The following is a 14,390-nucleotide window of genomic DNA, read 5'->3' on the forward strand; positions in this document are numbered from 1 at the left end:
TTCTTTTTTAAAACAAAACAAATTTCTATAGGCAATTAATAGGAAGCAACTGAAAATTAAGAAATCAGCATATTGATCTTTAGCTAACATTTTAGAACCACTAATTTCAACTATGGCTTCTTATTTAGTACTAAACTAAGAAGGCGTTTCCAAGAACAGGAAAACCAAAAACCTAAATTAAATCTGTCTTGAGAGAGCACAGTACATCCATCTTTCACTATTACATGAGCTACTCTTTTTCTACTTCAAAAATCAATTTCTTAAAGACCAGGAGTAAACAGTCACGTGTTGGAGTGTGGTAAGCACTTGCCTGATCGATGTAAAAAGCCGTGCCTGCGCGGATCTCTCGACGCTGTTTGAGATCAGTTTCGGTGGTGTCTCTTGATAAGGCGATGTATTCAACCTCCCGTTTGGTCAACTCCTGAAGAGCAGAGCATGTCCCAAAATAAAAATCAAGTTCCCAACGTATGCTTTGGAGCCAGTTATCTGACGATGTCACTCTACAGAAGAGCATTTTAAATGTAATTCTAGATTAAAACCTTTTGAGCCTCAGCTTTAAGAAAAATGCAATAAATGCAGCATTAACCAAAATATGCATATATCTCTCCTCAGAGCTCTACTTTTACTGTACACAATAATTTATGACTTAATTACTTACTACTTAAGCAATAATAATCAAAATTAGATCTTATAAATCTTAATGTCTCCTGTAGAGTTCTTTTCAAATATCAAGAGTAATAATTTGGCTATTACTTGATTTTCAGACAAACGATAGTCATCGCTGTAAGTAGTGTTCATCTTCTTTTTAAAGGGTGATTTAAATTAATTTACTCCAGGAGCCAATGTTTACCAACTAGGTATTTAACAAGTGTGAAAATAAGGTAAATATCAATAGTCAGGAGAGACACATACATAACTATTCAGGAAGGAAAGGAAGTAAGATGAGAAGGAGGAGAGGGGTAAGGGGGTTATTATTTCACACACAAAAAGTCATTTGATTTGAAGGAGAAACCATCCAGAATCCATTTCTTTTAGAATAATTAATCTATCCCTAATTAATTTTGCCATATATGTAGCAACTATGTACAAAAAGTTTCTAACATTATCCTTGGTTTTACAATGTTGAATTAAAAGCAATGACGTGCTCCAATCCAATAAGGCATACAATATGTTTTTACTAAACAGGAACAACAAATTAATTTACTGGACGAGTATAAAGAAAAATGTTGAATGAGCATGCCATTAATGGTGAAAGGGGATATTTCCACACAATGGGATTTTTTTCTCCACCTTGTCTCCATGTGATGTTGATAAAAATACATTATTATTGTCATTTAGTTTTTTAAAATGTGCTGGGTCCCATGCACCCATAAATTTCAGTATATGTGGAAAGAAGGGAAAAGTTTTAAATAGAGAAAACATACACCATAGTGGTGAAGATGTGGTGATACCAAATGATGTTTCTCTAAATAAGAATGAATTGCCCACGAGAGCACAATTTTGGAGTTAAGTAGCAGGTTTTCTTTTAGCAGATACCTCCTTCTGACTTCGTCTTCCTGTCTTGTTTAATTGATTGTCTGAATACGATCTCCCACACTGAAAAACCCTGTCATTCACACTGGTTGACAAAGTGGTGTACGCCTCTTACTGTTAAATTGTACCACGGTAGCACCCTGAACTGCCACAATGAGGATGTTATCCTCAGTCTTGAGTTTCCTGGGACTCTTCACCAGCCAAGACAAGCACCAAGGTCTCCTCAGCTGCGGCTTCACAGAAGCGGTACCAGCAAGTTGACAAACAGCACCAGAAGCAGCAGATGGGAGAGGCGGCAGAGGTCTGTTGAGGTTTCTTTGAACTATCTACAAAACTCATTTCATATGAGTGAAATATGAAATAAACTCAACTATCAAATTATTTCTATTTAATTTCTCATTGGTTCAACAGGCTTGCCCCCAAATTTCTGCCTTTAAAGATGTCATCTACTCTGGCTCTTACTATGCATAGGATCCTATAGCTCATGACAGCAGTACCTATTGCAGAGTTTGGAAGGCAGCTTAGGCTATTAAGTTTTCTTCCATGTATTTCCACATCCTAAAGCTGCCTCAGCTCTAATTCACAATTTAAAGTTTGGTGCTTGTTGTCTTTTTAAGATACAAGCTTTGTACTTATAAACTTGAGTTGCATTTTTGAGCCAACAAGACTCCTATAATCTCCTAGCCTGGCTCATTCCACATTTCTAACAAGCTTCAAAGTCTTGTGAGAAACAAAATCAAAGTGAGATATTGTGGCCTTTGAAATGAGCTAGGCAGTGAGTGCACATCTTAAAACTAAAGAGGTTCTAGACCTGGGATTTTCGGTGGCTGACTCTGCATTCTTAGACAAGATACTTTTGCCTTGCATATTAATAAAGTGAGGATAATACTACAATGGCACGTTGTACCTCACAAACTGGTTCTAGGAACAAATAAAAATATGAAATTTATGAGCTAGAGGGAGTTAGTTTCTGATATGTCCATTCTATTTTTATCATTTCTGCCCTACATGATTTTGAAAGTACCAAGATAAATTCACCACCGAAATAGAAGAGTACGCGAAGTACATTTCAATAGCTTAGAAATCAATTATTTAATATCAAGTTACAAAGGAAACTTTAAGTAAGCTTTTTCTCTTCATCCGGAAAAGTATCTTTGGGACAGACCTACTTATCTGATAGTGTTCTTCCTTGAATCATTAGAGCAATGCCTATTAACGCTGACAAAGTAGTAGAAAACAAGTCCTGTAATTTTTTAAAATTTGTGTCGAGATTTGAATATTTCAACTCGCTTCACAACCGTACTCAGAGAACTACGAACATTTAAGGGGATAACATGTCAGAAAGGGGAAGCAATGTGAGATCTGAAGTCTAGCTCCATCATTTACGTATAAAGCTTGAGTGAGTTATTTAATTTCTCTGAAATTATTTTCTCATCTATTTAAGAAAGAAAAAAGAGTGCAAGTTAACACATAAGAGAGATTCTGTAATCCTTAGGCTCCCTTTAAAGACCACATAACATCAAAAAGTCAGAATTATTTGGCTTTTCAAAATGTGGACCGAAGATAAAAGAAGGCTTCCTGAATAGTATAAAACTACACTTTGTTTTGTAATCTCAGTGTTGCTGATTCTATCTGCTACTCATTGCCTGAATTTAGATAGATCTCTTTCCTACTGGAAGTGGAGGGTTTTCTACTTACAACAACATTTGCTAAAGCTATGAAAGGCAAATGTACATTTACTTCCCAAGTAACTTATTCCAAATGCTTTATAAACAAATCACCCTTCAACGTCAACATTTTTAAAGCAATGACTAATCCTGGTATTTTTATAAATTCTTAATTTATTTACAAAATAGCTTATCATAGTTAAGACCCTTAGGAATCCACAAGAATTCATTGCTTACCAGGTACTGCATAGCAATAGAGCGGCGAAGAGGCCCAGGAGGTCCTATTAGAAAGACATCTTGCCCCAAAAGATCCTTCTGCATTATCCATCTTAGATGTTGAATTACTGATTGAGCCAGAGAGTCTGAAACTTTAAGGTGGAAAAAAGGTAAAATGAAATGCAAATCAGAATACTACATATAAGTCTTCAAGCAACCAATGCAGACAGTACATTAAGTTAAAATATATATATATATTATATATACATACACATATATACACACATGCACACACATGCATATATACATATACACATATATACATTCATACATACATCTGGTGAATTTTCACACTGTTTTACAATAAAACCATTATTATCTAATGTTATAACAGAACAAAGTTTATTACATCACAGAGAGCCACATAATCCCATACTTAAAAGCTTATTAAGAAACAGGAATTCTCTGGTGGTCCAGTGGTTAAAACTTGGGCTTTCACTGCTGTGGACCCAGGTTTGATCCCTGGTCGGGGAAGTAAGATCCCACAAGCCACATGGTGTGGCCAAAAAAAAAAACCTTATAAGAATGCTTGAATAATGTGTCACCAAAGGAATGAAAGTGATTTTCAAGGGTGATATGAGCAGTTAGTACCATTACTTTGTCACAATTTTAAAGCCCATCTCTTTTGTTCTAAAAAGGGGATATGACCAAATCATCCCAGACAATTAATGATTATCACAGTTTTGAAAAATTTTTTAAAGCTATAATAAGTTGGCACTGGGTTGTGAGATCTCTCAAACTTCACAGTTAGGAAGTCTAATGCCAACTCTTTTGGGAATAGAAGACTACTCCGTATAATGCCCTTCTAAGTCTACTATTTTTTTTTCTTTTTTTGCCACGTGGCATGCGGGATCTTAGTTCCCCGACCAGGGATCAAACCCATGGCCCCTGCATTGGGAGTGTGGAGTCTTAACCACTGGACCACCAGGGAAGTCCCTAACTCTACTATTAAATCACCCATCAATCCACTCATCTTCTCCCTAAACATTTTTTTAAATGTTTGTATTAATACAATTAATTTGTGTTTGCTCACTTATAAGTCACCCAGTGACCTAGCAAGTGCTTCCCTAGGTATACAAGAAAAACTCTTGCCCTTATACATTGAGACGTATAGAATACTCACAGCAGTGTGGCTCAAAATAAAACTGGAGACAGGAGATGGATAAAAAGCATGCAGTGGAATATTATATAACAACAACAAAAAAAACCAGAATGAACTACCACCACTTCCAACAATATGTTTAACTCTTAAATAAGAAAAAAATTTGTCACAAAATAAATCATACATTAATGATTAATATCACTATTTTGATAAAGCTCAATAAACTAGCAAATTGAATTCTTTACAAATACATACATATGTGATAAAACAGTGCTTGAAAAAGCAAAAATGCAAAAGTGATAAATTCAGGATACTTGGACATGGAATCAGAGAGATTCTCATGGATAACTTCAACGGTATTCGTAACATTCTACTTCTTAAATTGGGTGTGGGTACAGTGTTTCTTTTACTATTACGTTGCATTTTATACATAAACACATACAATACTGATGTTATGTATATGTGTATATATATATGTATTGTGTAAATGTATATAAAAAACATAAAGTCTTTTGTATGTTTGAATAACCCATACTTGTTAATCTTTGTTTAATCATCCAGGAAGGTCATGAAAGAATTCAAAGATCAATCTAAGAACGCTTGCCTTGGACTAAAGCTGTGCTTCCCCTCGCCCCCTCCACCAACAGCATAATCTTGCTAGGGTGGTTCCCCCTACCCTCCCTGAAAAAAGTTAACATTAAATCATTGGAAAAAATAAAGATAAATTTCTGATTTTCTTAATCATGGTGGGAAGCTCAAGGACAAGGTTTTGGGCAGACTGGTTGGTGTATCACATCACTGGGGTCACATTAAACCATTTTATAATTTCCCCAAAGCAATGCTTCTATGTCTGAAAATCAGGAGACTCATCACCCAAGTGGAGGTGCTTGGCTTCTCTCCCGTCCTCTACGAAGCCTCTACACCATGCATGGGGGCAAAAACTGGTTCTTGGAGGGGGACTTGAGAATAATTCTTAGCTATTACAATGGTCTGTTGCCCACTAAAGGGATGCTGTCCATCAACAGATATACAATATATCTGTGCATTGAAATTCCATGGAATTGGGGAGAGACAATTGGGGGAAAATGTTCTTAGGAACAATAATGAAAAACAGAATAAAAAACATTGCCCCAAGACCTATACCTCTGAGAATCTCTCAAGGAGCTCCACAACGCTAGGAAGCAATTCACCTGTACCTCATTCTTAACTATCAGATGTCCACTTAACTATTTTTCTTTCTTACTCCAGGCTTAAATCTTTGTCATATATGGTCTACTCTTTCTTATTTCAAGGTAAGTCCATCTGCTTGCTGTTTAAGGATGAAACAAAATAAGAGTTAAGAAGCTCTAATTTCTCCATCAGTAAAATTACGCAAAGTTCCCTATGCTGCAGATCTACCACCTCTTCTTACTTTGATATCAAATATATAATTAAAAACGAAAACACTTTGGGTTATTTTACATTTTCACAAATCTCAGTTTACTTTGGCCACAGGTCTTCTCTACACTATTCTTAAAGTTTTATGTTGCTTCTTTGTATTCACCTTTGGAAATGTGCCTGACCTTTCATTACCTGGACTTGACTATTTAAAATATGAAATTTCCAAAGTTCTATCAGGTAAAGCCAAGTTGCTCTCTTCAGCTTCCTCCACCTTTTATTATTTATAACTATTTGTAACTATTCATAATGACAGAGTCTCAGTAGAGTTCCATTCCATTTTGAATGCCTTGACCTTGGAACTCATATTTCTTTTCAAGATTTTTTTTTTTTAAATCGAAGGTAGGATTTCCTAATCAAATGTAAGGTCTTCGCCTCACAAGTTGTCAGTGTTAGCAAAGTGCTGACATTTAGGAATAATTTATCTTTTTCTTAGCAAACTGAAGGAAGAATCAAAATTATAATAAAAGAGCAGTTTGTACACCAGTGTACTTTCTTAAGTGGGAGAGAAAGGCATGGAGATGGAGTTATTTAAAGCCGGATCCTGGGAACTGTGTAGAACTTTGAGTATGTTCATGGGAGTGTCTTCCACTCAGCATGATCCTCACGTGCTGAGAACCACTGGCCCTAAGGCATATCTGACAATTCGCAGCAATCCCTTCCTTTGCTCTTACCACTCAACAGTGGTTCTCAACCAGTAGTGGCAGTACTGCCACTACTCCATGCCTGCCAGAGGCATCTGGAAATGCCTGACTCTACATTTCAATTCTACATAAGTTTCTTAATATGGATAAGCAGCTTCTGAACCCTGTGGCTTGCCTTGTAGTCTACGCTATACCCTCATAAAGACCTCTTCTTTTCCCTTCTTTTGTCTTCCCTTAATAACTCGTATGATAGTCATAATTTATTGCCTTCCTGTCATGTGCTGGGTAAAAATACGAATGATTTTTCATACTCTCATTTAGATCTCACAACAACCCTAGAAGGTAGCAGACTACCGCATATAAGGATATAGACTCAACCCAAACTGTTTAAATCCCAACTGTTTTAGTATAGCTGTTTACTGTGTAATCTTAATCAGTTACTTAAATTCTCTGTGCTCAGTTTCTCCATCTGTATAATGGATATGATAAATGAACTTACTTATAAGGTGGTTATGAGGATTAAATTAGGCACTTAGAACAGTGTCCAATAGTAGTATAAGCATTTGTTAAAAATTCATTGTCCCCATTTTGTGAATAAAAAAATCAAAGTTCTTATGGTGGCATCATTTGTCCACAGTTGATAAGTTCATAAACCAGGATTGAGACCTAAATTGAGTCCAAAGCTTGCACTCCAGCCACCATGTCCTACTGCTCCTCTAAAATCTTTTTAACAGGCTCTATCTTCAGGTCCAAGACTTTCCCTACAAGTATGAACCTCACAGGGCTCCATCAAATTTAGTGGACTTGCTTTTATGGACACTAATTCTATTTCTTGGGCTTTGGTGATACCAGTGATACCTCCTTTTATTAAAATTTCAAATTCAATTTGTTGTTTACATTATGTTATCAGAGAACTCACTTCTCAAAAAAAATCCCATTTTCACTTATTCATATTTTAGGAGAGCGTATTTTGTCAAAGAAAACGTTTAATTTGTCAGGAAGTCACATTAAACTACTGAGAGAAAGCGTTAGGTACTACTGTGTGGTGTCTGTGGTATATTTTACATTAATGCTTGAAACTAGCTGTATTTTTAGGATGACCTCAAGAAAACATGAGTCATACTTAAAAGTGTTCCAGAAATAGAAACAAGATGTAAGACTGTACATTACAAACATCTGCAAAACAAACTGGCAAACTGCCGTGCATAACCTAATATAAACACAGCCCAGTGCACGAGAGAAATTCCCGAACTCAATGTTTCCAGGCACAAGATGCTATCTTCTTTTTTTTTTTTAATTGGAGTATAATTGCTTTAAATGTTGTGTTAGTTTCTGCTGTACAATGAAGTGAATCAGCTGTATGTATACCTATATCCCCTCCCTCTTGGACCTCCCTCCAATCCCCCCCATTCCACCCAGCTAGGTTGTCACAGAGCACGGAGCTGAGCTTCCTGTGCTTTATAATGTTCACACTAGCTATCTATGTTATGCATGGTAGTGTATATACATCAATCCTGATCTCCTAGGTTGTCTCAGAGCACGGAGCTGAGCTTCCTGTGCTTTATAATGTTCACACTAGCTATCTATGTTATGCATGGTAGTGTATATACATCAATCCTGATCTCCCAGTTTGTCCCACCCTCCCCTTCCTCTGCTGTGTCCACATGTCCGTTCTCTATGTCTACGTCTCTATTCCTGCCCTGCAAATAGGTTCATCTGTACCATTTTTCTAGATTCCATATATATGCATTAATACACGATATTTGTTTTTTTCTTTCTGGCTCACTTCACTCTATATGACAGACTCTAGGTCCAACCACATCTCTACAAAACACCCAATTTCATTCCTTTTAATGGCTGAGTAATATTCCATTGTATATATGTACCACATCATCTTTACCCATTCATCTGTCGTTGGACACTCAGGTTGTTTCCATGTCCTGGCTATTGTAAATAGTGCTGCAATGAACATTGGGGTACACATGTCCTTTTGAATTACAGTTTTCTCAGGGTATATGCCCAGTAGTGGGATTGCTGGATCATATGGTAATTCTATTTTTAGTTTTTTAAGGAACCTCCATACAGCTCTCCACAGTGGCTGTGTCAATTTACATTCCCACCAACAGTGCAAGAGGGTCCCCTTTTCTCCATACCCTCTCCAGTATTAATTGTTTATAGATTTTTTGATGATGGCCATTCTGACAGGTGTGAGGTGATACCTCATTGTGGTTTTGATGCTACCTTTCAAGAGTCCACGTAATGATAAACCGATGTCAGAGTAATACCAGAGAGCTTGAGCCTATATTCTAGGATTTCCTTCTCTTTGTAAAAATAAAATATCGGGTTCAAGTTTGATCCTATATTCTAGGATTTCCTTCTCTTTGTAAAAATAAAATATCAGGTTCAAGTTAGGCGAAATTCCTTATTCAATTCCTAGCCAATACTTGTTTCAAAAAAATAGGTACTATTTTTTTGGCCAGGCATATTCAAGGGCTTTAAAATAATTATATTAAAGGAACATAAATTATAGTGTTCTCCCTCCACAGACTCAAATTTGTCATATATGTAAAGATTAAAATTTCAGAAAATTATGCAGAGCTCAAATTCAGCTTTAATAAATTCTTCAAAAAGGAGTGACGGGGTGCAGAGTCAAGATGGCGTACTAGGAGGAGGCGGAATTTGCATCTCTTCACTACTAGGGCACCTATCAGGCACTGGTGGGGGACCATGGACACCTAAGGGGACAGGAGGAAGCCCCCAGCAACCGGGTATGACATGGGGCATGGGGGGAGTGAAGGGGGAGAAGTGGAGGCTGGACAGGACTGGCATCCCTGAGGGGCAGCTGCAGGAGGGGAAGGGATCCAATGCCCGAAGGGGGAAATTGGGGAACCACTGGGAGGGCAGAGGATCAAAAAGGACCGTGGCCAGGTTTCCTCTGCCCACGTAGACCCCCAGGAACCTGCTGAGATCCCAGGCCTGATCCTCTGCCCAGCTAGGCCCCCTCCAGCCACGTGGGTTCTGAGGGAGTGGGAGGGAGGGAAGGGGGAGGAAAAGTAAAGTCTAGACCTCTGGGACTGGCACCCCTGAAGGGTGGCTGGGGAAGGGGAGAAGTTCTTACACCCAGCTGGACTCACCCACAGATGGGGGTCCAGCAGCAACAGGGGAGACCCTGGGGGAGAAAGTGGGGGACAGACGTGAAGGAATGGAAGGGAAGGGGGCCAGCGCTTTCCCTGTCTACTTAGGTACTGGGGAGCCTGTTGGGCTCATAGGCCTGATCCTCTGCCCTCAGAGCCTCCCTCCTGCCACGCAGAGCCCAAGCCCCGCCCCTACACCCCCCCAGGGCCCCACCTCTACACTCAGAGACCCCCTCTGAGACCCCCTCCAAGGCACTGGGCCTAAGTCCCACCCACACACACTCACCCAGAGCCTTACCTCCAAACTCCGGAACTCCACACTCCAGAGTTGCCCCATTCAACTTGCTGCCTCTCCCCTCCCCCGCAGGTCCTAAGCTGAGGCCCCGCCCCACGCTAGAACGTCACCCCCGCCTAGGCCCCGCCCGTCACCCCACCCCACCCCACCCCACCCCCTCCGCCTAGGCCCCGCCCATGCCCTGCCCTATGCTCAAAAGGCACCCGCCTAGATCCCACCCCACCTTAAACCCCATCCCTCCCTTAGTTCCACCCCTGCCTAAGTTCTGCCCCCATAGCAAGACTTTTTTTTTTCCTCTTTTAGATTCGGTTTCTCTTTTACCTTGTTGATTCATTGTTGTGGATTCTTTTATATTTTTATTTTTCCTAATAAATCTTTTATTTTTCTAATCTTATGTTATTCTTTATACTTTGTTATTGTTCTCTCCTTTTGCTTATTCCCCCCATCCCTTTTTTTCTCTCTTTTTTATGTTATGGTTTTATTTTACCTTTTTGCAGTTGTTTCAATTATATTTCATTTTTCCTAATATATTTTTTATCTTTCTAACTTTATTTAGTTTTTTATTCTTGATATTGTACTGCTCCTTTTTTTCTTTCTTTGTTTCTCTTTTTCTTTTTTTTTTTTTTTTTTACCATGCCACAAAGTTTGCAGGATCTTGGTTCCCTGCGGGAGGTCAGCTCCAAGCTACTGTGGTGGGAGTTCTGAGTCCAAACCCCTGGACTACCAGAGAACCTCAGACCCCAGGGTATATTAATTGGAGGGAGGGCTCCCAGAGGTTCTCAGCACCAAGACACGGCTCTATCCAACTGCCTGCAAACTCCACTGCTAGACGTCTCAGGGCAAACAACCAGTAGAACAGGGATACAGAACCACCCACCAAAAAAAAAAAAAAAAAAAAAAAAGAAACGACAAAAAAATATGTTAAAAACCTACAAGACGAAATAAATGAAGCCAAAATAGGCAATCTACCTGAAAAAGAATTCAGAGTAATGATAGTAAAACTGATCCAAAATCTACGAAACAAAATGAGGAAATACAAGAAACATTTAACAAGGATCTAGAAAACTAAAAAGCAAACAAACAGTGATGAACAACACAATTACTGAACACTGAACAATTATGCAATTACTCTAGTAGGAATCAATAGCAGAATAACTGAGTCAGAAGAACGGATAAGTGAGCTGGAAGATAAAATGGTGAAAATAACCACCAGGGAGCAGAATAAAGAAAAAAGAATGAGAAGAATTGAGGACAGTCTCAGAGACCTCTGGGACAACATGAAACGCAACAACATGTGAATTATAGGGGTCCCAGAAGAAGAAGAGAAAAAGAAAGGATCTGAGGGCTTCCCGGGTGGCGCGGTGGTTGAGAGTCTGCCTGCCGATGCAGGGGACATGGGTTCGTGCCCTGGTCCGGGAAGATCCCACATGCTGCGGAGCAGCTGGGCCCGTGAGCCATGGCCAGTGAGCCTGCGCGTGCAGAGCCTGTGCTCTGCAACGGGAGAGGCCACACAGTGAGAGGCCCGCGTACCGCAAAAAAAAAAAAAAGGATCTGAGAAAATATTTAAGAGATTATACTCCTAAACTTCCCTAACATGGGAAAGGAAATAGTCAATCAAGTCCAGAAAGCACAGAGAGTATCATACAGGATAAACCCAAAGAGAAACATGCCAAGACACATATTAATCAAACTATCAAAAATTAAATACAAAAAAGAAACATTAAAAGCAGCAAGGGAAAAGCACCAAATAACATACATGGGAATCCCCATAAGGTTAACAGCTGATTTTTCAGCAGAAACACTGCAAGCCAGAAGGGAGTGGCAGGACATATTTAAAGTGATGAAAGGGAAAAACCTACAACCAAGATTACTCTACCCAGCAAAAAATCTCATTCAGATTCGATGGAGAAATTAAAACCTTTACAGACCAGCAAAAGCTAAGAGAATTCAGCACCACAAAAACAGCTTTACAACAAACGCTACGGGAACTTCTCTAGGCAGGAAACACAAGAGAAAAGACCTAAAATAACAAATCCAAAACAATTAAGAAAATGGTAATAGGAACATACATATCGATAAGTACCTTAAATGTAAATTGATTAAATGCTCCAACCAAAAGACACAGAATGGCTGAATGGATACAAAAACAAAACCTGTATATATGTTGTCTACAAGAGACCCGCTTCAGACCTAGGGACACATACAGACTGAAAGTGAGGGGATGGAAAAAAGATATTCCATGCAAATGGAAATCAAAAGAAACCTGGAGTAGCAATTCTCATATCAGACAAAATAGACTTTAAAATAAAGACTATTATAAGAGACAGAAAGGACACTACATAGTGATCAAGTGACCAATCCAAGAAAAAGATATAACAATTGTAAATATTTATACACCCAACATAGGAGCACCTCAATACATAAGGCAAATACTAACAGCCATAAAAGAGGAAATCGACAGTAACACAATCATGGTAGGAGACTTTAACACCCCAATTTCACCAATGGACAGATCATCCAAAATAAAAATAAATAAGGAAACACAAGCTTTAAATGACACATTAAACAAGATGGACTTAATTGATACTTATAGGACATTCCATCCAAAACCAACAGAATACACTTTCTTCTCAAGTGCTCATGGAACATTCTCCAGGATAGACCATATTGTGGGTCACAAATCAAGCCTGGTAAATTTAAGAAAATTGAAATTGTATCAAGTATCTTTTCCGACCACAATGCTATGAGACTAGACATCAATTACAGGAATAAAACTGTAAAAAGTACAAACACATGGAGGCTAAATAATACACTACTAATTAACCAAGCGATCACTGAAGATATCAAAGAGGAAATCAAAAAATACCTAGAAACAAATGACAATGAAAACATGATGACCCAAAACTTATGGGACGCAGAAGAAGCAGTTCTAAGAGGGAAGTTTACAGCAATAGCATCCTACCTCAAGAAACAAGAAAAATCTCAAATAAACAACCTAACCTTACACCTAAAGCAATTAGAGAAAGAACAAAAAAAACCCAAAGTTAGCAGAAGGAAAGAAATCATAAAGATCAGATCAGAAATAAATGAAAACAAAAGGAAGGAAATGATAGCAAAGATCAATAAAACTAAAAGCTGGTTCTTTGAGAAGATAAACAAAATTGATAAACCATTAGCCAGATTCATCAAGAAAAAAAGGGAGAAGACTCAAATCAAAACGACAGAATTAGAAATGAAAACGAAGTAAAAACTGACACAGCAGAAATACAAAGGATCATGAGAGATTACTACAAGCAACTATATGCCAATAAAATGGACAATATGGAAGAAATGGACAAATTCTTAGAAATGTACAACCTTCCAAGTCTGAACCGGGAAGAAAGAGACAATATAAACAGACCAATCACAAGCACTGGAATTGAGACTGTGATTTAAAATCTTCCAAAAAACAAAAGCCCAGGACCAGATGGCTTCACAGCCGAATCTATCAAACATTTAGAGAAGAGCTAATACCTATCCTACTCAAACTCTTCCAAAATATAGCAGAGGGAGGAACACTCCCAAACTCATTCTACGAGGCAACCATCACCCTGATTCCAAAACCAGACAAAGATGTCACAAAAAAAAGAAAACTACAAGCCAATACCTCTGATGAACATAGAAGTAAAAATCCTCAACAAAATACTAGCAAACAGAATCCAACAGCACATTAAAGGGATCATACACCATGATCAAGTGGGGTTTATTCCAGGAATGCAAGGATTCTTCAATATATGCAAATCAATCAATGTGATACACCATATTAACAAATTGAAGGATAAAAACCATATGATAATCTCAACACATGCAGAAAAAGCTTTTGACAAAATTCAACACCCATTTATGATAAAAACGCTCCAGAAAGTAGGCATACAGGGAACCTAACTCAACATAATAAAGGCCATATATGACAAACCCACAGCCAACATCGTCCTCAATGGTGAAAAACAAACCATTTCGTCTAAGATCAGGAACAAGACAAGGTTGCCCACTCTCACCACTATTTTTCAACATAGTTTTGGAAGTTTTAGCCACAGCAATCAGAGAAGAAAAGGAAATAAAAGGAATCCAAACCAGAATAGAAGAAGTAAAACTGTCACTGTTTGCAGATGATGTGATACTATACATAGAGAATCATAAAGATACTACCAGAAAACTACTAGAGCTAATCAATGAATTTGGTAAAGTAGCAGGACAAAAAATTAATGCACAAATGATGAAAATCTGAAAGAGAATTTAAGGAAACATTCCCATTTACCATTG

At 38.2% G+C, this 14,390-nt stretch overlaps 1 protein-coding gene across 7 annotated transcripts in view; it reads right to left on the reverse strand.

Moving 5' to 3' along the window:
* The window catches only part of VWA8 (von Willebrand factor A domain containing 8), a 369,572-nt gene that overhangs the window by 323,172 nt on the left and 32,010 nt on the right, over nt 1–14,390 (reverse strand). For all 7 annotated transcript variants that reach the window (XM_067713438.1, XM_067713439.1, XM_067713440.1 and 4 more), the window contains exons 3-4: nt 3,438–3,568; nt 311–421 (exon numbers count right to left, since the gene is read on the reverse strand). In XM_067713438.1, the coding sequence (XP_067569539.1) occupies nt 311–421; nt 3,438–3,568 (242 nt within the window). The remainder of the gene's footprint in view (nt 1–310; nt 422–3,437; nt 3,569–14,390) is intronic.

Source organism: Pseudorca crassidens, chromosome 18 (genome assembly GCF_039906515.1).
Source record: "Pseudorca crassidens isolate mPseCra1 chromosome 18, mPseCra1.hap1, whole genome shotgun sequence".
Lineage (NCBI taxonomy): Eukaryota > Metazoa > Chordata > Mammalia > Artiodactyla > Delphinidae > Pseudorca > Pseudorca crassidens.